General features: G+C 37.4%; 1 protein-coding gene across 2 annotated transcripts in view; it reads right to left on the bottom strand.

Moving 5' to 3' along the window:
- Rnls (renalase, FAD dependent amine oxidase) overlaps positions 1–23562 on the bottom strand; it is a 309420-nt gene that overhangs the window by 32056 nt on the left and 253802 nt on the right. For both annotated transcript variants that reach the window (XR_007108669.1, XM_047551997.1), the window contains exon 6: positions 798–973. Coding sequence is in view for 1 of the 2 variants with exons in the window: in XM_047551997.1 (XP_047407953.1) it covers positions 798–973 (176 nt within the window). In the remaining variant the exon portion in view is untranslated. The remainder of the gene's footprint in view (positions 1–797; positions 974–23562) is intronic.

The following is a 23562-nucleotide window of genomic DNA, read 5'->3' as shown; positions in this document are numbered from 1 at the left end:
CAGCTTGGATAACCAGTAGTGCTGGTAAGTCTGTCAATCAAGGGACTCAGAAATCTCAGGGAAAAAAAATGGACAACTCACTGCATCTTTTCTCCATCTACCCTTTGCTCTACTGACCCCCAAGTGACTTCACAACTGAGTTTACAGATCAAAAGACTTTTTCTATAAATACTCACAAACTTCTTCTATGCAGAGATTTTCCAAAATGTCAACATTTACTTAGTATAAAGAGCTTTAAGTTTGACCTGTTGGGAAGATCAGCAGGGTTATCTAACCCTGAAAAAACAGCTTAAGTAGCTGTTCTATGCAGGTACTCATCTTTCTCCCCTAAAGAGCTATGCTGGCAGAAGTCAAAACTGAAGTGGGAACCTTAATAAAAATGAAAAATTGTGGTAGCAAAATACACTTACAAGGTTATTTTGACATATTGCAAAAATTTGGGAGGTTATAGTGGTTTCTATATAACCACAGTCCTGATTTAGAAAACCCCAGAGAAACAGCTGCATTTGACATATAACCTGCTTTACTTGCAATAGGAATTTCAAGGTATACATCTTCTGATGCCAGAATTTGAACATAACATTGATAAAAGCCGCATGCAGCACCTCTTGTTGAGAAATATCAGGATGATGAAACCTAAAGAATTTACACTTCTCTGTTAGGCAAACACACATTTGTGCCAAAGATTCTGTTGCTTATTCTTATACTAGAGGGTGGTGAAGGATGAAAAGTCAAGTCAATCATGCTGAACTACTATGAAAATGGTTGGTGCTCACACAACTGGATTCTCTGATTACCTGTGAATGTCTCCATTTCAGGCATTTGGTAGCAACTGGCTGAGGCAAAACCTGGCAAAATGTTTCCAGCTGCTGGAAGATTAATTCCTGCACATCCTCAATGCTATGCTCCAAGTATGCAACTCCAAATGGGACAGTGGTGTGAATCACCAAGGAAGGTCCAATTTCTGATGACTCTGTAGTGTGAGAGGAACATAAAGATATACCTCAAAGTGGGTAATGCGGGAGCATTTTAGCTGTTCAATCTATAGTTAAGAAATGATCACAATACCAGATAACAAAGGAAGAAAAAACAAGAGTTCCATCTATGAAGCATAAATTAGGTTATTTTTGAAATTCAAAATCAAGCTTCTTGCCAGGCACAATGGCACACTCATGTAATCCCAGCAGCTTGGGAGGCTGAGATAGGAGGATCACAAATTCAAAGAGAGCCTCAGCAAGGGTGAGGTGCTAAGCAACTCAATGAGACCCTGTCCTAAATAAAATACAAAACAGGGCTGGGGATGTGGCTCAGTGGCCAAGTGACCCTGAGTTCAATCCTCAGTACCAAAAAAAAAAAAAAAAAAAAAAAAAAAAAAATCAAACTTCCCTGAAGATGACAACAAATTGAAGGTGTGTTTTGGAGACCAAATTATCAGATCTTGCTGAAGAACTGGAAGGAATGGTAAGAAGAACCCTTAATGCATATTGCCTTGGGTATAATTTATTGGTATGTTCATCTTCTCTCATCCACTAGATTGTAAGCTCTTCAGGGCAAGTTATATTTTTCTCTTTTTTTTCTCTTCCTCCTCCCCCTTCTCCCCCCCCCCTTTTTTTTTTTTTTTGTAGTGCTAGGGATTGAACCCAGGGGTACTCTACCACTATGCCACATTTCCAACCCTATTTTATTTGTTATTTGAGACAGGCTTCTAGTTAAGTTTCTTAGGGCTTTGAACCTGCAATCCTTCTGTCTAATCCTCCTGAGATGCTGGCATTATATGCATGTACCACTGCTCCCAGTCAGGGACTCTTTTTTATACATAGTGTACATTCTTAAATTCTGGGAACAAAGTATATAGTCAGTAAATACTTAACTCATTTTATGTTACATAGATTGCAAAATATTTGCTGAAATTATACAAATGCTAGAACAATATCTTTAGTGTCTTCAGAAAGAAAGAAAGCTTCTTTCTAAATACAGAATAGTCCTCATGATATCTTTATCTTTTAATAAGCAATAAAAATAAAAGTGTGCTCCATTTACAATGGGGAGCTACTTCCCATTTTCGTTTGAATTTGTTTTTGTTATACTTTTATAAGTAATGAGTGTCTGATTTATATCTTTTCCCTCGTTAGTTAAATATAGGACAACTGAATAAAGTTTGAAGCCGAAAGCAACTTTGGACAAGTGAGGCATTAGGAAAAGCAATCTTGGAAAGAATGTTAATAAATTTGACTGTTATCATTTGTTTAAATCATACGGAAGAGAAAGCTAGGGGAAAACAAGACTAGATTAGATATGCATGAAATATAATATGAAAGTTGGTGCTCTCCCTACCAAAAGAAGAAAATATTAAAGTCTGTAAGGCACTGACGCTGTTGGCAAGATTGATTCTGAAAATTCTTTAATGTGGGATTCTAAAAGGTCATACCATTTGAGCTATGTTGTTACAGTTTTACACAGGAAAAGAAGGGCTAGATGACATAAGCCATTTATTTGGCATATGCCCACTTACCCTCTTTACATGTCAGAAGATTTCATTTTCTTTTTGTAAAATGAGAATAAGTTCATACCTACCATGGAGGTCTATGGTGTGGATTGAATACATGAAATGCTCAGCACAGTTTTTGGCACAGAGTAGGGACTTTATAAGTGCTAGCTATGGGAATGCAAACAATAGACCCCAATATAGGGACAGTGTTCCTGAGGTGGTGTGCAAGTTATTGGTCTCAGTTGTACTTCACTTCTCCATTGCACTCGGCTCAGGGAACTCTGACTTATACATTTCACAGCAAAAGGGAAGAAAGTCCCAAGTCAAAAGGCATCAAGCCTTTTGAAGGGCAGCAAGTGCTTCTAAACAACTTCACATATATGAATCTGATGCAGCAAATGCCATGGTGAGACAGACTGTCCACTATTTTCCCTTCAGTGTAACTGGAACAACTCAAAGAAGAAACAGGAGACATCTTTGAACATTCAGTGTTAACCAGTCAGTGCACTTTATTGGTGTCACATAGAGGGAAGAACACAGCTATGTGAAATCTCAAAATTTCAGGGAACACCACCACAGTGAGAAAGCCATTGCACACTGCTTCAGTGAATGTTATTCATGGTATCAATTAATAAATTCAGGGAGGCTTGTTCACAGAATGTCATCCTTCTTCCATGGGTACCAAATCTTCCCAGAGAAATCGAATTGGTCAATGTTCTGAAGCATGTGAATTAAGATTCTGCTTGTTATCCATGGCAGGCTTCAAAGAGATATGAATGCCAGCAGTGTGCTGACAATCAAGAGGTTGCACTGACCCAGCCATTTGATCTAGGGGGAACTCATAAAGTCACTAAGACCAGTGATGGGGCAATGCCAAGTTTCTCCCATTTACATTAGCCATCTACTCCTTGGACAGCATAAAAAATGAAATTTAAGACTCATAGTGAAACACTTTTGCAAAACAATGAGAAAACAATCTGGTTTCTGGTTCTTGGAATTGGACACAAAAAAATTATTTTGAGATTATACATTAAAATTTAAATAGCTACAACCTAAAACAATCAGTATAAGGGAAAGTGTCCTCAACCCCCAAATTAAATGGTATTTTTAGAAGCTAAAGTCCAAAAATACAAAGAACCAACCAGAGTTTAAAATGACCAAAGTTTGGAAATAGAAAATTATAAAAAGCCTCAAATATGTTTAATGGGATTTAGAGCATAAATTTAGTAGAATCATCATTCCTTGGGCATTGGAAAGCCAATGACGCTATCTTTCTTTTTGTTCAGTTTAGCAAGAAAAGCACTTTGCTTTCGGCATTTCAATGCAAAGCTCATAGTAAGTTGTCTACAGACATCAATGTCCATAGAGTCAGAAGATAAGTATTTGAACCTCTGCCTCCTTAATAGCCCTGTGGTCTTGAACTACTTCATCTCAGTCTTTGCTTTCTTCCATCAATTAAAAAGAGAATCATACTCCTAAACTTAAAAGGCTGTCATGAAGGGTAAATGGGTTAAGCCACATGAAAGCCTTTCTTCAAATATAAAGTGCTACATAAATGTAAGGCATTCCTACATAATATTCTTATTTTGACTTCTAGGTTCTAACAAGGGTGACTTTTGAAAGGTGTATGGAATTAAATCTCAAAGCATTTGATTATTACATCAACACCTCAGGAGTAAGAGCAGACTATTCCTGGGCATAGGCACACACAGAAGCTTTTTTTTTTTTTTATTGTGGAAAAGCATAATATATAACATAAAATTAACCTATTTTAAGTGTATGGTTCTGTGGCATTAAGAATAGTCACACTGTTCTGCAACCACTGCCACCATCAATCTCCAGAATTTCATTTTCCCAAACTGAAATTCCATACTTATTAAACAGTGACTCTATTCTTCCCTTCTCCCAGTCCTGGCAACTGCCATTCTTTCTACCTCTATGAATTGGACTAATCTACATCCCTATGTAAGTGGATCATACAATATTTGTCCTTTTGTGACTGGCTTCTTTCACATTAGCATGTTGCATTCAAGGTTTATCCATGTTGAAGATGTAATGGCAAGCCGTTGCTTTTTATTGCCAAATGAAATTCGTAGTATACTTGTACCACATTTTGTTTATCATTCACCAGCTAATGGATACTTGAGTTGCTTCCTCCTTTCGACTCTTGCAAAAATGCTGCTATGAACATGACTATACAAATTCAAGTTTTCTGCTTTCACTTCTTCAGGGTATATACCAAGAAGTGGAACTGTTGAATTATATGGTAATTCTATCTTTAATTTTTTGAGGACTCACCATATTATGTCACAGTGGCTATATCATTTTACATTCTTACTAGCAACATATAAGGGTTCCAATTTCTCTACGTCCTTGCCAAAACTTGGTATTTTCTGCTTTAAAAAAAAATAGTAACCATCCTCACTGTGAAATGGGCACAGCAGTTTTCAGTCTTTGATGGGTGGGATTCATCAAAAGTTGATAACATCAGCAGCCCCAGAAATAGCTCCAGTATTATTATCTACTGTTAATGGTGCACCGAAGTAAAGAATGTTCTCACATTAATAACAACCAAAAGTTATAGAGGTCACCAATTCTCCAAACAGAAATTATAATTTGTTTTGAAATGAACACTGCAGTTTCCTCAGATCCATGATTATATTAGTTTTAATAATAATGGTAACAGACATAAATTTACTTAAAGACAAAGATTGTGAAAATAGTAACATCCAGCTACATGCTTCTTAAAATAAAAGACATTTTTAAAGCAAATATTAACTCAGTTGTGTTGAGAAATTATGATCTTCCCTGATGTTTGACGATTTGTCTGATGGCTTCATGCAGTCTGTTCCTACAAGTGTTATGTGCTTGCTTGAATAGAATTGTCTAGATGTTGAATTGACATTTTACATAAGTCTGTCAGAACAATTTCATTAGTTATGTGATTTTCATCAACTAATTCTTATAATTTTTGTCTGCTTGATCAATTACTAGGAGAAATACCTCTTCTGATGATGGTAAATTTTCCAATTTCTTCTTTTGAGTTTGATAATTTTTACTTTCTATTGAAGTTGCATTACCAGTTTCCTGATACTTGATTAAACAATATGTTGTGACCATTTTACATCTAAAAGTGTTTTTAAAGTTTACTTTTGCTTTGTATTTGTCTGATTTTTTTAAATATTGGTTTTTGTTTTGTTTTTGTGTTTTACAAAATATTTATTTGTATGTGGCACTGAGGATAGAACCCAGTGCCTCACATGTGGAAGGCAAGCACTCTACCACTGAGCTACAACACCGGCCCTCATTTTTTAAAATTTAAAAAATTGCTTTTTATTTACTTTGATTGTTAATATAACATGTGAAACCTTATTCCATTCTTCACTCCCCAACTAGTTTATAGGGAATGTTCATACACTTCAGCATCCATATTGAGTTTAAAGTCAAAAGTTATTATCTTCATCCTTTCCTAAATAATATTAGAACCTTAGGTTACTTTTACATGTTTTCATTGTCCAGGAATATTTTACTTCTTTGGTTTTGTCTTATACAGTCATTGTCAGCTTATATTTACCCACAACTTCCTTCTTGGATCTCAGATCCTTCTGCTAGGGTTTTCTTTTCCTTGAAGTATCTTCTTTTGAAATTCCTTCATGAGGTTCTACATTGTTCTGTTCTGCAGCCATCATCACCATCAATCTCTCTGTTTTTGTTTTCCTGCAAGTCTTCATTTCACCCTCATTTGTGAAACATAGTTTTTCTTGGTACGTAACAAGGACTGTAAAGCTGTGATTCCAACAAGTTAGCTTTTACCAAGGTTGTTGAGAAGTCAGTCCTTAATTTGACTACAGGTGCTCTGCAAGTAACTTTTCTTTTATATTGGGTTGCTTTTATGATTTCCTTTTTGACTTTGGTGTTCTGTAGTTTTACTCAACATTTTGAAGTTTGAATTTCTTTTGTTTACCTTTTTTTTTTTTTGACCTCCTTGAGTTTCCGAATCTGAAGACTCCATTTTGTCATTGTTTTTGGAAACTATTGTGGTTTAGGTTCTCCTGATATTTCCTTTTCCCCACTTCCTGTATTCTCTTTTCATGGAATCTAACTAGAGATGTTAGATATCCTGCTCTTGTCATTCTATGTCTTGATTTCTTTCTAATATTTTGTATCTCCATTCTAAATTCTTACGTGATATCTCCTGATGTATCCCTTCAGTCTGCCATTCTTCCCCTTTGGTTTTTATTCTGATATTTAATCTGTCCTTTGAATTTCAAATTAAGTTATTTTGTTTTCATTTGCAGAAGTTCTATTTGGCTCCTTTTTAAGTGTGCATGATCCATTTTGGCAGTCTCTCCCTAGCCATACTGTCAGCACTCTCCTTTATTCTTTAAACATATTTAATATAGTTACTTTATATTGCATACCTGTTATTCCAAAATTTGCAGGACTGTAAGGTTGATAAGATTGATTATGGTTTTTGTTATTGTTATTGTTGTTTTGGATGACTGCTGCTCATGACCAGCTGTTCCCTTGTATGTTCTGGGAGATATCTATATATTTATATCTATATCCAAATATATGTGATATATGTGTGTGTATTTGTATACAAACAGACACATTTGTATTTTTTCTGTTGTGAGCTCAAGTTCCTAGGAATTTTATCTGAGATGTTCTTTGAGGCCTGAGTTTAAAGTATTCTTTGGAACTTTGCTTTTGTTTCTGCCAGATGCCTTTGGGCAATATTGCCCATAACCACTTTAACTAGATTTATACAGTATGCTGGCAGAATGAATTCTAGCACCAAATCTGCCTAAGGGTAGATTTGTGGTTTAGCATCTTAGCAGAGACACTTTCTTATATTCTTTTGCTTGTTTTTTTCCACTCCACTTAAAGACAGCAAACATCTCCATTGTCTTCCTCTGCCAGACAGAATATACAAGATACAGAGAGGTTCTTTAAAGTTATAAAGGTGTACAATCCATGCTATAAGCTTTGAAATCTAAAAGAATGAATATAATTTTCTTGAAAACAAAATTTATCAAAAGTGACTCAAACGAAAAGATAATCAGTATAAACAAACAAAAAATAAAGGAAATTAAGAACACTAATTGAAAATTAAACATTGAAACATTAATTAAACAACAAAAAAACTTCAGGACCTGGTTGTTTTACTTGTGATTTTTTTTCAAATTGCCAAGTCAATATAATGTATAAACACACATATAAATACAGATCATCCTTCTATTGCTTATGAAGAGAAAAACCCATGAGTTCACAAACCATATTTATTTAAAAGATTCATCAATAACTGTTACTGGCAGCAGAGTCCAAGGACCCTTCCTGGATCATGAGATGGTGGGATATATCTGCCTGCCTACCTGAGAATGGATGAATGACAGAAAAAGGAAAAATGAACTTCATGCAGTTTGATCAAACTGGGGAGAAGCAACTATCTTCCTTGAAATAAGCCTTCTTTCCTTTGAATAAACCTATTTTCCTACCAATTTGACTCCAAAGTATTTGTGGAGTGTGACAAGCAGTAAAGCCTAGCCTCTCATCTCCATGCTGTAACAACCATACAGATGTCCTAAACAATTTATCTATCATAATATATCATATTAATAGGTAAAATCAAGTAAAACATAATGATCTCAATATACATTTAAAAGGCATCCATTACATTGCTATTGATTCATGAGAAAAAAAAGAGAAAATGTGAAAAAACATGACTTCCTTAAAATGAGACGACATATTTCTTTAGCTGAGGGTTTTTATGGTACTTTACAAAGAAATAATATGAATTTTTACAGTAAAATGAGAAACAAACTAAAATTGAATTACCAATAATATTTTCAATTGCTTTGGTTGGTATAATAAGATAAAAATAGAAAGAGATTTATAATTATAAGGAGAAGAAAGATTTGACTGGTAATAATAGTAAGTTACAAAAATATTGATCGAACTAAAAATTTTGATATCGAATTGGTTTCTCTATCAGTGGTAACTAGTAAGAAAAAAATAATTCTTAATTAATTTTACAAGATTTTTTGGAATTTGATAAATGAGTCTAAAGGAAAAATACAACAATGAGAATATTTAATATTTTTGGAAAAAAAATCAGTGAGTGAAGTCTTGCTTTGTCATATGTTTAAATACATTATACACCTATAGCAATTAAAAATAGCCTGGTACTGTCTGATAACGATAGTTAGTGAATCAGAATAGTTATTGCGAAAAAAAAATCCTACATGATAATAAGTATTACTATAGGATAACAGCAAGGAGAAAGAATGTATTTTAATATTGCCTAGAGAACTGGATATACAGAAAAAAATAACTTAGATATTCTTTTTCTATTTCTTTTTTTTATTGTAAACAAATGGGATACATGTCGTCTCTCTGTTTGTACATGGCGCAAAGGCATACCATTTGTGTAATCATAAATTTACATAGGGTAATGTTGTTTGATTCATTCTGTTATTTTTTCCCCTTCCCACCCACCCCTCCCACCACTCTTTTCCCTCTATACAGTCCTTCCTTCCTCCATTTTTGCCCCCCTCCCTAACCCTAACCCTAACCCTAACACTAACCCCTCCCACCCCCCATTATGTGTCATCATCCACTTATAGCGATATCATTTGTCTTTTGGTTTTTTGAGATTGGCTTATCTCACTTAGCATGATATTCTCCAGTTTCATCCATTTGCCTGCAAATGCCATAATTTTATCACTCTTTATGGCTGAGTAATATTCCATTGTATATATATATACCACGGTTTCTTTATCCATTCATCAATTGAAGGACATCTAGGTTGGTTCCACAATCTGGCTATTGTGAACTGAGCAGCTATGAACATTGATGTGGCTGTATCTCTGTAGTATGCTGATTGTAAGTCCTTTGGGTATAGGCCAAGGAGTGGGATAGCTGGGTCAAATGGTGGTTCCATTCCAAGTTTTCTAAGGAGTCTCCACACTGCTTTCCAGAGTGGCTGCACTAATTTGCAGCCCCACCAGCAATGTATGAGTGTACCTTTTTCCCCACAACCTCGCCAACACCTGTTGTTGCTTGTATTCTTGATAATCGCCATTCTAATTGGGGTGAGATGGAATCTTAGGGTGGTTTTGATTTGCATTTCTCTTATTACTAGAGATGTTGAACATTTTTCCATATGTTTGTTGATTGCTTGTAGATCTTCTGTGAAGTGTCTATTCATTTCCTTAGCCCATTTGTCGATTGGATATTTGCATTCTTGTGTAGAGTTTTTTGAGTTCTTTATAGATTCTGGAGATTAGTGCTCTATCTGAAATATGATTGGCAAAGATTTTCTCCCACTCTGTGGGCTCTTTCTTCGCATTGCTGATAGTTTCCTTTGCTGAGAGAAAGCTTTTTAGTTTGAATCTATCCCAGTTATTAATTCTTGCTTTTATTTCTTGTGCTATGGGAGTCCTGTTGAGGAACTCTGGTCCAAAGTCGACATGTTGAAGCTCTGGATCTACTTTTTCTTCTATAAGATGCAAGGTCTCTGGTCTGATTCCGAGGTCCTTAATCCATTTTGAGTTTAGTTTTGTGCATGGTGAGAGATATGGGTTTAGTTTCATTCTGTTGCATATGGATTTCCATTCTCCCAGCACCATTTGTTGAAGAGGCTATCTTTTCTCCATTGCCATATTTTGGCCCCTTTGTCTAGTATGAGAAAATTGTATTTATTTGGGTTTGTCCGTGTCCTCTATTCTGTACCATTGATCCACCTTTCTATTTTGGTACCAATACCATGCCGTTTTGTTACTATTGCTTTGTAGTAGAGTTGAAGATGTGGTATTGCGATACCCCCTGCTTCACTCTTTCTGCCAGGATTGCTTTAGCTATTCTGGGTTTTTATTCTTCCAGATGAATTTCATAATTGCTTGCTCTATTTCTGTAAGGTACATCATTGGATTTTAATTGGAATTGCATTGAATCTGTATAGCACTTTTGGTAGTATGGCCATTTTGACAATATATTCTTCCTATCCAAGAACATGGGAGATCTTTCCATCTTCTAAGGTTTTCTTGAATTTCTTTCTTTAGTGTTCTGTAGTTCTCATTGTAGAGGTCTTTCACCTCTTTTGTGAGATTGATTCCCAAGTATTTTATTTTTTTCGAGGCTATTGTGAATGGGGTAGTTTTCCTAATTTCTCTTTCTGAAGATTCAGCGCTTATGTATAGAAATGCCTTAGATTTATGTGCATTGATTCTTATATCCTGCTACTTTACTGAATTCACTAATGAGATCTAAAAGTTTTCTGGTGGAATTTCCTGGTTCCTCTAAGTATACAATCATATCATCAGCAAATAGGGATAGTTTGAGTTCTTCTTTTCCTATTCGTATCCTTTAATTTCTTGGTCTGTCTAATTGCTCTGGCTAGAGTTTCAGGACGATATTGAAAAGAAGTGGTGAAAGAGGGCATCCCTGCCTTGTTCCAGTTTTTAGGGGGAATGCTTTCAGGTTTCACCATTTAGAATGATATTAGCCATGGGTTTAGCATAGATGGCCTTTACAATGTTAAGGAACGTTCCCACTATCCCTATTTTTTCTAGTGTTTTGAGCATGAAGGGGTGCTGTATTTTATCAAATGCTTCTGTGCATCTATGAAATAATCATGTGATTCTTGACTTTAAGTCTGTTGATATGGTGAATGACATGTATTGATTTCCTGATGTTGAACCAACCTTGCATCCCTGGGATGAAACCCACTTGATCATGGTGCACTATCTTTTTAATATGTTTTGTATGCGATTTGCTAAAATTTTGTTCAGAATTTGCGTCGATGTTCATTAAGGATATTAGTCTGAAATTTTCTTTCCTCGATGTATCTCTGTCTGGTTTAGGTATCAGGGTCAGGGTAATATTGGCTTCATAGAAGGAGTTTGGGAGGGTTCCCTCCTCTTCTATTTTATGGAATACTTTGAGAAGTATTGGAATGAGCTCTTCTTTAAAGGTTTTGTAGAACTCGGCTGAGAACCCATTGCTAGTATATCCCCTCTTATCCTTCAGTAGCCTGAAATCTTGGAGGAAGTTGATAATGCAGTGCTCCACAAGGAAGCTGCCTCTCTAGGGTTGGTGACCCTCAGGTGGGGTATATTCCCTGATAGTGGACAGAGGTGCCTCCACTTGATGACCAATGATCATCCAAAGGGGAACTAGGCTGCAGGCTGAATCAAGGCCTGTTTGTGCCTGTGTCTGGTTTTAACCGTCCTTGTGGGAAAACCTCACCCGCAGGGAAGACTCACCCGGTGGGGAGATCTCGCTGGTCAGTTCCCCTCCTAGAGGTTCCCCTCAATCTACAACTACCACCTGGGCTGGGCTGTCTTCCTCTGCAACGATCCCAGGGGCCCGGACCTACCTCCCGGGCCTGAGAGCCTCACCCTTCGCAGGCTAGTCTCCTTAGGCTGCCTCTCCCAGAGACTCTGCCCGCAGTCCTGGAAACTTCGCTCCGCCCCTAGGCGTGTCTCTGTGCGGCTCTTCCAGCAAGAAGTCACCTAGCTCCTGGGACCCTGCTGTGCACCTAATCGCCTGGCTATGTGGCCCTTCCTCTGAGCCGCCACCTGGAGCCCCCGTACAATAGCTCCGATACCCAGAGACCCGCCACACACCTCCTCCTCCGGACAGACACCCAGTTTCCAACCCAGTCACTAGGAGTCCAAGCAACTCACTTCGAGTCTCCTCCTCCCGCCAACCGCCCGTGAGCCCTAGGCAGTCACTCCAAGTCCAAGTGACCCGCCCTGTTCCTCCTCCTCCTTCTCGGGGTAGCCCCCGGTGTTCATGAGGCAGTGACTCCGAGACCAAGTGACCCACCGCGCTCCTCTCCAGGCAGGCCACCGGTGTTCAGGAGTGGTCGCTTTTAGTCCATCAACTCACCACTCGCCTCCTCCTCTGGCAACCACCTGTGGCTCTGATGCAGTCACTCCTAGACCAAGCGACCCGCCGCACTTCTCCTCTTCCTCCGGTCAACCCCCGGTGTTCAGAAGTGGTCGTTCTGAGTCCAAACAGTTTGCCACGCAGCTCCTCCTCAGGCAGCTGCCTGTAGCTCTGATGCAGTCACTCCTAGACCAAGCGACCCATCGCACTCCTCCTCCAGGCAGGCCACCAGTTTTCAGGAGCAGTCATTCTGAGTTCAAACAGCTCGCCACGCAGCTCCTCCTCTGGCAACTGCCTGTGGCTCTGATGCAGTCACTCCTAGACCAAGTGACCCGCCGTCCTTCTCCTGTTCCTCCAGGCAACCCCCAGTGTTCAGAAGCAGTCATTCTGAGTCCAAACAGCTCGCCACGCAGCTCCTCCTCAGGCAGCCGCCCGGAGCCCCAGTGGTTGCTCCAAGTCCAAGCGCTGTGCTGAGCCGCCTCCTCTACGATGATCCCAGTTGTCCCTGTTCACCGCTCCAGTGGGGGGAAGGGCATCTCGCCGAGCAACTCTACTTCACAAAGTTCCCTGCGTTCCGGGGCTACCGCCCCATCCGGGACGCCTCCCCAACGGGAGAGACTCACCTGGCGGCTTTGAGTTGGTCCCAAGTCTCTCACTATCTCCTCTTTGAATCTTGCGTCCTGGAGCAACGTGAAATGCAGCCGCCCTCTAGTCCGCCATCTTGAAATCTCTTTTTCTATTTCTGAGTCAAATTTATCACCATTTCTGATTTTCTACATCTGTAATTGTATGAGGGATGCACATTCTGAGCTCACACAGCATTTCGGACCCCAGATTTATTCTTATAACTTCACACTAAAAGCTCAAACTCACTAGGACACCCTCAGATCTTTCCCACCTAATAAATTCTATTTTGTCAGCATCTATCAAGAAACAGTGGTTGGATTCTCCAGGGCCAGCTCTAAATCCTATCTCTGACAGGGGAAGAAAAGAATCAAACTTAGAAATGGCAGACATTATAGTTGCAGAGCAACAGCAAAAGATGGGTGAAAATGTTTCTTCAACATGAAAATCAGAAGAGCATGTATGTGGGTGTCCCAAGTCATGTGTGGTGCCATAAGACACATGACAGGCATCTTGAGAGTTTATATCTTAGTGTGAAGGCAAAATGCACACAAAATTACAGAAGCATTATCCACTAAATGGTGTAGCACTGGTGATGTGTGCAAATGAAGTTCAGAAAACAGATTCATGTGAGCAGAAAGGGTCAAGAAACTGAGAACCACACAGTTTGTGGCAGTGGAGGTTGGAGGTAAATTTCCCTCTCCCCACTGCATGTGGAACCAGTTCAACTAGCCTTGTCTTCTAGCCACCAGAGCTCTTGTTAACTCTTTGGTACTTTATATGGCTCAGGAGCAACTGTAATGGAGAATAAGTCAATCACATCGGTGAATCCAACTAAAATCTAATTCTTGATGATGAGAGAATAGCAAGGGAAAGGGAAGGGAGAAGGGAGACTAAGAAAGATATATACTCCTGATGTCTCTCTTTCTCTCTCCCCCTCCTCACTTTTCTGGCAGAGCCAAGCCAAATAAGCATATAGCACTCTGCCTTTGGCATTCCACCTCCTTGGCAGTGTGTCTGTTGTTCTTTGTGTCTACTGCTGGCTCAGAATCAGGAACTAGTCCACATTATTCAGAGGGACCACCTTCAGGGTTTATTTGCTTTTTAAACAACCCTAGTTCTTATATATGTTACAGAAGCCAAAATTCAGCTATGAGAGTCCTACACATGTCCTGGGCAACTTCATTACCTTCACCTTTACTTTCTGCATGGACTTTTGAAGTAAGTACTTATATTGATTCAACACAATTTTATAGTTTTAAATGGATCGTATATTCTGGAAGTGCATACTTCTGAAATGTCAGCATTGGACCAAGCATGGAGAAAAGATGGTTCTACGATCCTCCCTTTAGTTATTTCAGTTTGAGAAGAAATACTTGTTTAATTTTTTCCATATTGCTTCCTGAAGGTATCGGACTATATTAATTGATAATAGCAGTTAGTTTAGATGTCCAGTTAAAACTGTTAAAGAGGTACAAATGAATAGCATCATTTGAGTGACAAAGGTAAAAGAAGTGACAGAAGAAGGCCTGAAAAAGATTTGGAAAGATAAATGAGTGGAGAAATTGTATTTTGTATGCAATTAGACATCAAAACTACCAGAAAAGTCCCTACTTCCTTTCTTAAAGGTTAAATATCTATTAAAAAAAGAGGCATGATAGAAAACCGAATTCAAGTTTAAAAGTGTCCTTTTTCCTTTTTTTTTTTTTTTTCTGCAGAAGGTACCTAAATCCTATTAGGAAACTATGATGTACTGCCCAAGATGTACAGAAAATTCTGGATTGCTATTTTTGCATCCTAAGAAAAAAAAGATATGCCTCCTTTAGCATGCATGGTTCAAAGTCCTTTCCTCCATCTTTGTCCAGCTTTTGAGGGACATCAGCTGGGCTTTGAATCTTGAGTTAGAGATTCTGCCTACTACTGGTTAAGTGATTTTAGACCAAGACAGTGTCTCCCAGGGGATGTTTCCTGATGCATTAATAGTTTCTGGGTAAAACAACAGCAACAAAATCATTTGGACAAATATATTTCTTTCCCTCCCTCCATCCCTCCTTCCCTCCCTCCCTCCTTCCCTTCCTTCCTTTCAGGGGCAAGGACCAAACTCAGGGGCTTGCACTTGTTAGGTAAGTGCTCTGCCACTAACTTAAATCCCCAATCCCTGGACAGACATATTTTGAAATGCCCACTTCAAGCAAAATTAAATAGGATTTCTCAAAATTCCTAATATGCCTATATAGTGTGAATTTGTGATTCTTTAAAGGAAAGATAGTATGAAATCATTTTTGGTGTTTTTAAACTACTTTTCTCTAAATGACAAAAAAAAAAAAAAAAAAAAGATAAAAAAAAAACAAAAACAAGGTTATCCAAACTTGATAAAGGAATAAACAGTATCTCAGCTCTACTCTCTATGAGTAGGTGGTTAAGATTTCCGAGGTATTCTTTCAGAAATTTTCTACACATGATCCTGAATATTTATTTCCTTCTTTAAAATGGAATTACAACCCTACTATATCTTTTGTTCTTTAACTTACTTCTGTTCATTAAACATATCATGGATAAATTTCTATCAGTTCCTTGTATCTACCTAATTTAATAGACAGTAGCACCACAATTTATTAGTTAATCTTCCCCAGCTCCAATTTGCTGCTATGACAAGAAATGCTGCGATGACCACTTTTATTCTGCTGTATTCTGAATGCTTCTCACTCAAATTCATGTGTTGAAATTGAATCCCTTAACATGATAGTATTAAGAGGTGGGGCTTTTGGGGGTGACTGGGTCATGAGGGCAGAGCCCTTGTGAATGGATTAGTGCCCTTGTAAAAGAGATCCGAGTGGCTTATTTCTCTGCCACCATGTGAGAACGCAGAGAGAAGGTGCTATCTTTGAAGGAGAAAGTGAGTCCTTGTCCTACATGGCATCTGTTGGTGCCTTGATGTTTGACTTACCAGCCTCTAGAACTGTGAGCAATAAATTTTTTGTTTATAAATTACCCAGTCTGAGGTGTTTTGTTAGAGTAGCCCAAACAGATTAAGTTTATACTGAGATTATCTGAAGGGTATGTTCCTAGAAATAAAATTGCCAAGTCAAAGAGCAAGTACATTTCAAGCTATTTTAGATACAGCTAGAGGACCCTTAAAATTACATATTCCCCAATAGAATACAAAAAGTATTGTTTCTCCATACTTTACCAATTCTGGTAATTTTTGCTAATCTGTTGGGTTAAACGTATCTTATTTTTAGTTTTCAGTTAGTTACTTACGAGTGTGGCATTTTCATATATAAAACTAATTTGTATACCCTTTCCCAGATATCTGCCTTTTTCTTGTCTTTCTGGTGACAATAGTGCCAACTTGAGAATTATTGTGCATATTAAATCCATGTAAAATGAGAAATTCAGGTTTGGCACACAGAAAAAGCTCATCAAGTACTGTTTAGAAAACCTATCTATCAAGTATGACTCACTTCATTTCAGAGGATTAGAGTTACTGAGGTTTTATTGTACCTCCCTTCATTGATGGGAAATCTAAATCTCAGAAAATGAGGTATATCTAGTAAGGTGCTCCCTAGACTCACGTTTATCACATTGTATAAAATTTATTTTGTCATATTGTATAAGATTGTCTATTTGTCTATCTTCTCTCCAGATTGAGAAGTACCTGAATTTATGAATCATGTCTTGTTTTACATTTCTTTCTTTCTTTTTCTTGAAATAACTTTATTGAGTTGAAGGCATTTTAAACCATGGGGAATTAGTACAATCTGAATCTACCCACAGCTCAATCAAGTCTAAGGTTGATGATATCCAATCTCTTTCTACAAATCTGTGATTTTTCTCTTTAGTTTCAAGTTCATTAAGCCCACATCTCTTGTCCTGGAAGGAAGGAATTGTAATCTTATTAACACAACTGAGTGTATTTAGTTAATTAACAAATTAATTAATCTAAGATACTACCTTGGTAAAATTTGCAACAGGTAAGCAAAGTCTTCACAAACTTCTTTAAACTCTAAAACTGATTTTAAAGAGTGAGAATATAAAACTATATCTTTTAAACATTTCTCTATCACATTTAGCAGTGACTATTATTTACAGCATTGGAACACAACCTTCCTTAATGAAGAATATGGTGGAAATCTGGCACATGCACCCTTTTGACTTGAGCTTTCTTTTCTTATACATTTCAGATATTCTGCCTGAGCTGTTTCTAAATGTGGGACCCAAATTATATATTCCTTACTTAAGGGTGGTAGAGACCTACCTACCCCATTAGATATGCTACTTTATCAGGCAAAAATACACTTATTAAAAATAGCAAGCAGGAGGAATAGAGTGGTAATGCAGGTTGAGTTTGTTCAAAACAACTTCATCTTGAACTTGGAAGAAATGGATCACTGGGAGTGATCCATTACTGTGAACCCTCACTGTGGGTTGATTCCTAGCAATAAAAAGAAGGTGACTATAAAACATCAGTTCCCTGTAAAGCAAGAATGATTGTAATCAGTGCTTTTTTTTTTTTTTCCCCTTTTACTATTAAGTTTTAGAAATGCTGTTTTCTATTTCTAACCCCTACTTTGGGGGCCTGGTAAATAGTAAGCAAGCAACATTTATTGAATACTTGGATGAACAGATGAGTGAATGAGGTAGCAGTTCTGTTTTCAGCACTAAGAAATATAGACAGATAAAGTCTTCTCCCATCTACTGAATAAACAGGATAGATCAGCAGCACTGGGCAAAGCAAAGGCACATTAGAATCTGACAGCACACAGCTCACAGCTGAACAATTACAGCTCAGGTTCCACATGTGTCCCTAAGAAACATTTCTGCCACTGAATTGGAAAGATTAGCTTTCAAAAAACTAACACACCTAGTAGTTTCTTCTTTCTTTTGGACTTGTTTACTCTAGGCCTGTGAGTACTAATGGTTTTGAGGATGTATGCATTTGCCATTTTAAATAAAGTCCAGGAAAGGAAGTTTAAAACTAATATACATTTATATTTGTAATCCTTGTTATTGAAGCTACATATGTTTGGAAATCTTATGTTTAACAAGACACACAGACATCCTCTAAACAACTCCATGTAAGATAACCATTCTGATAGGCATTCAGTTAAATGTAAACAAGTGTGAAAGCCCCACATGATGAACTGAAAAATAAAAATAAAATGAGAATTCCTCTAGAGTTCATACTTCCAACTTCAGAAGATGTTTTCCTATAAGTCTAGTATAAGTAGATGTATACAAATTTAGGAACTAATCTTCCAGTAAATAATGGAAAATTGTGTGTCCTGCTTTTTCCAGTCAGCTGAGAGTAGGTGATGACATCGGACACTAATCCAAACTATATGAATAATGCATAGTTTTATTTCCATAATATCTATGAGTGCTGGACAGAAGTTGTGGCCAGGGATCAGGAGGGTAGCAGTAGGGGCTATCTGGCCAGAGAGGATAATTTCCTACTGATTTTAGTGTCATCCACAAATGTTGAGAATGGAATACATGTACAATGCAGGTAATCATCCACATTTTCTCAGTAGATAAGACTTCATAATAGACCAGGTGAAATGGAAATGGCCCACTTACTAGGGGTGAGGGATGACAGGAATGACCGGAAGCAGGAGGGGGCAAGGAGCTCTCCTAATTTTAAGGAGAAAAAAACACCACACATTGCCCACACATAATCATTTTAACATATTGTCCCCTCAAAATTTGGTTTTGAGTTTCATAAGAAGGCTCAAAACAGTTCCTGAATGGTGAAGTTCTTCTGTCTGGATATCTACTTTAGAGATACAAGAAATCCAGTAGAGATCTTAGAGAGATGGCATGGCAGTGTAGTTAAATAACGGCCTCCTCACTAGTTAGAAGGATTATGTGGAGGATGTCTACATGGCCAGTATCATGTGCTCCATAGCCATTGACTCTTCTGTGACAATAGTATACCAATTTGGGGGCAGGGGGCAGTCACCCTTCTTCTACTCTCAGCCTTGCTAAAAGGTGGCCTGGGTTAAACTGATCAGTTAATCCATTCCTCCTGACCACAGTAATTGTTTCAGCAATGTGCACATAACTCGAGTCAGGCCAACAAAGTCACTGATATTCAACCCCAGGGTTAGTGTTCAGTTTTTGTAGAAGTAGACTCTTTTTTTGTTAGGACCTGAGCTGCAATGCTTTATACTACCTAGTGTCACCATGAATGAATCCAGTCAGCAGAAGGCACAGTCAAAAAATGTACAGAAGTTAAGTTTTCATGTTGTCCATTAAATCTACCCAGACTTGCCCATAACTTTACTCCTGGATTTTTAGGAACAGTACAAATAAATTCTTGTTTTTTCCATTTAGCCATTTGAGTGGGATTTTATGTTGCTTGCCACCTAAACTATCCTAAATATGAAGACTCTAAAACTACGTTAGCATATGTGTGATTGTTCCTATAAATATGTTTCCTTTCTTTTTCCTTCCCCTCTTCTCATTTGCCCTCTTACTTTATATTTCTGGCATATAACAGAAGATTAGAAAATTAGATTTGATCATTTTCTTTAGAAAGCATGATCAAATAATTATGAGAAAAAACTGTTACCATCAGTGCCTTCATATGTGAAGTAAAGGGGTTAGACAAGCCTATTCTCTTAAGATCCTTTCAGTTCTAACTTTCTAGGATTGTAAAAAGGAGGTCCAGTTGTCAAAGATGATTTGGCAGGAAAATCCATCCTTTCCTAACCACTCCATTCTGTTTTTAGTATAGATGCTCCTTTGTCTTCAGAGGTGAGATTAAAACTAAGGGTTCCTGGAGATAATAGGATGGAAACACTTCCTTTCATTTGAGTTTCCTCAATCTTTGAGCTTGCCCTGGATTTTAGACAATAATAACTCCACTTTTCAGGTTAAATACAGTAAGTTATTTTATAGTATGGTGAGTAAAGATACTATGCCTTGGTCTAATTTTAGCTTGGTTACTACCTAGAATAGTTCTTGACCTATCATAGATACTCCATTCATGTACTGAAATGGATAAATGATTCACAAATGTCATAGCTCTGTGGAAAGGTGTGTGTAACTAACAATAGCTAAATTAGTATACCTAGGATTTGAAACCATTTACCCTTTAAAGATATATTAAGATATATTCAAGTTATATGAGTGGTCTCAAGGGTAAGAGGATGCAGGGCCTCTTGGAATTCCTAATAATTTGAGTTCTTCATGAACTGTTGCATGAATACCTATAGTGTCATTGATAGACGAACTAAAAAGAATGGTCTTTCCATTTCCAGGATTCTCAATGGTAGTTCTGGGATGAGAGTAGGGTAGGAGGGCAATGGTAGAGGTATGTGCTGAGAATTTGATGAACCTTAATTTGGGAAATGGGTAAGGGGGACAAATGAAGTTTGAAATAACACATTTGGTGCAATAACATCTTTTTTAGGGAATGATTTTAAAAGCCACTGTTGCTTTCATGAGAAAATGATTGAAAATACAGGTTGGGGAGGAAGAAAGAAGAATCAAGCAGCCAGGTATCGATATCTCAATGTGCTATAGGGTAGGTGGTAGGGTGAGAAATAATAGTCCCCGAGGAGTTTTTGAGGATCTCCAGGACAGAGATTTTCACTTCTGCCAAAAAAAATCATGTACTGGAGACAAACAAGCTCAGGCTGATGTGTCCTGGTTTTAATTTCTCTAAGCTTCACTTTTCTCATCTAAAAATGAGGATAATAGTTACCTCAAAAGGTAGTTGTAAGCACATAAAGCCCTTAGCACAGTGCCTGGTTCATAGTGACCAGTTTAACAAGATTATGGGTATGGAGTTTTAAAGGTTGAGCAACATTGTTCTAGTTTTTAATTTCATTTCTTTATACTTTTCAAATCCTGACATAAGCTGTCCTAAATTCAGCCTGAAGACATTTCTTTTTGGTTCTGATATAGAAATAAGTTCTAATAGAGGATAAACATATTTTCTTGTTTGCAATTTGAGAAATGATTAGCACACACTCATGTTGGAGTTTATCCCCCACTACCATTGCCTCTGTTTGAATGGGCAGGAAGTAGATCTGGCTTTGGGAGCCAGATTCTTGCCAAGGGAAGACCTTTGGGTCAGTTACAAATGCAAGGGGGAGAAATCTCAGGATATTGATTTCAAATTAAGAGTATTGTTTCTAGTCTTTTGATGGAGCAGATACAGTCTTAGAGTTTATAACTTTCCCTTTAAAAAGAGTTACGTTTGTATATTTCTGTAACTCAAAGATTGCTATAGACCTAACTAGGATTACTGACCAGGTGAAAAGACAATGTTTCATTAAGATACCCAATGCCTTCACTCTGCAAATATTCCATTGCACAGGATTAAAAATATATATCCTCAAAAATTTTGCAGAACTAAAGTAACAGCAGGGAAAAATAGAACATCAGATTTATCATTGTTGAGATTTTGCTTATAAGGATTCCTAACTTTTTTTTTTAATCATTTTGTAGGGATAGGTTTTAATACTCTATCAAATGTAAGCCTTTGAAAGCAAGAATCTTTGTCTTATTCACCTAAACACCTTGACCAATGCCTGGCTCATAACCACAGTGCAATAAATATTCATTGATTATAATTGATAAGTTCCTTTTGTGAACATAAATAATTTGGGGGGAAAAGAGAACATACATCTATTACTTTCTTTGTAAAGATTACTTCCCTAATAGCTAATTTTTGAATTCTGATCTTTAACTTTAAAAAAGAAGTGTGTCATACAATTCTTTATATACTAAAATCATGGTCATAACATGAAATTAGTTTAAAGATGAGCATTTTGCTCTCCTAAACATTAAAGGTTTTTGTAGAAAAGTCTGAGGGAAGCATGAGAATAACACACTAATAATCACTATCAAGTGAGAGACTAGCATATAAGTGATATAATTTAAAATTTAAGAAAACCTTTTTAAAATTATTAAAATACATGCCCCATGGTATGCTAAGCTATGGAGTTCATAATACCTTCCTACAGTCATTTTTAAATATTAGGAACTAATATTGGACTACTTTTTTATATTCTCTGCCAGAGATGGTTCATACTCAACAATATTCCATGTGTTACCTGAGAATTCCCAGTCTACTTAGAAGGATATTAGAGCCACATAACTAGTTTTGGTCATTGGACTATGAAAGGAAGTGAAATATGTGTTAGACCAGGGCCAAGGATATTGAAAAGTGGCTGCGCTTCCTCCATTTCTTTCTTACCCCATGCTAACCTTTGGGATCATGTTCCAGATGGTAGAACTGCCAGCTGAAGCAGAGCTGCCTAACCTGAACTTTACTGTGTTAGCCACAGTGTGTCAACCCCAACTGCCTTTGTAGCATTAAGATTTGGGGTAACAAAAGAGGTGAAAGACCTCTACAATGAAAACTGCAGAACGCTAAAGAAAGAAAGAAATTAAAGAAAGCCTTAGAAGATGGAAAGATCTCCCATGTTCTTAGATAGGCAGAACTAATATTATCAGAATGGCCATACTACCAAAAGTGCTATACAGATTCAATGCAATTCCAATTAAAATCCCAATGATGTACCTCATAGAAATAGAGAAAGCAATCATGAAATTCATTTGGAAGAATAAGAGACCCAGAATAACCAAAGAAAAGCTTAGCAGAAAGAGTGAAGCAGGAGGTGTCACAATACCAGACCTTAACTATACTACAGAGCAACAGTGATAAAAACAGCATGGTATTGGCACCAAAATAGATAGGTAGACCAATCATACAGAATAGAAGACACGAGACAAACCCACATAAAAAGTCATCTCATACTAGACGAAGGTGCCAAAAACATACAATGGAGAAAAGATAGCCTATTCAACAAATGGTGCTGGGAAAACTGGAAATCCATATGCAGTAAAATGAAACTAAACCCCTATCTCTCATCCTGCACAAAATTCAATTCAAAATGGATCAAGGACCTAGGAATTAGACCAGAGGCCCTGCACCAAATGGAAGAAAAAGCAGGCCCAAATCTTCATCATGTTGGCTTAGAACCAGACTTCCTTAACAAGACTCTCAAAGCACAAAAAATAAAAGCAAGAATCATAAATGGGATGGATTCAAATGAAAAAACTTTATCTTAGCAAAGGAAACAATAATGTGAAGAAAGAGCCTAAAAAGTGGGAGAAAATCTTTACTACACAAACTTCAGATAGAGCACTAATCTCCAGAATTTTAAAGAACTCAAAAAACTTCACACCAAAAATACAAATAACCCAATCAATAAATGGGCTAAGGAACTGAGCAGACACTTCACAGAAGAAGATATCCAAGTGATCAACAGATACATGAAAAAATGTTCAACTTCTCTAGTAATTAGAGAAATGCAAATCATAACTACCGTAAGATTTCATCTCACTCCAATAAGAATGGCTATTATCAGAATACAAGCAACAATAGGTGTTGGTGAGAATGTGGGGAAAAAGGTACACTCATACATTGCTGGTGGGATTGCAAATTTGTGCAGCCACTCTGGAAAGCAGTGTGGAGATTCCTCAGAAAACTTGGAATGAACCCACTATTTGACCCAGTTATCCCACTCCTTGGTTTA

This window comes from Sciurus carolinensis, chromosome 5 (genome assembly GCF_902686445.1).
Source record: "Sciurus carolinensis chromosome 5, mSciCar1.2, whole genome shotgun sequence".
In the NCBI taxonomy this organism is placed as follows: Eukaryota; Metazoa; Chordata; class Mammalia; order Rodentia; family Sciuridae; genus Sciurus; species Sciurus carolinensis.
The sequence above is the reverse complement of the archived record's forward strand: the minus strand, read 5'-3'. Positions and strand labels throughout refer to the sequence as shown.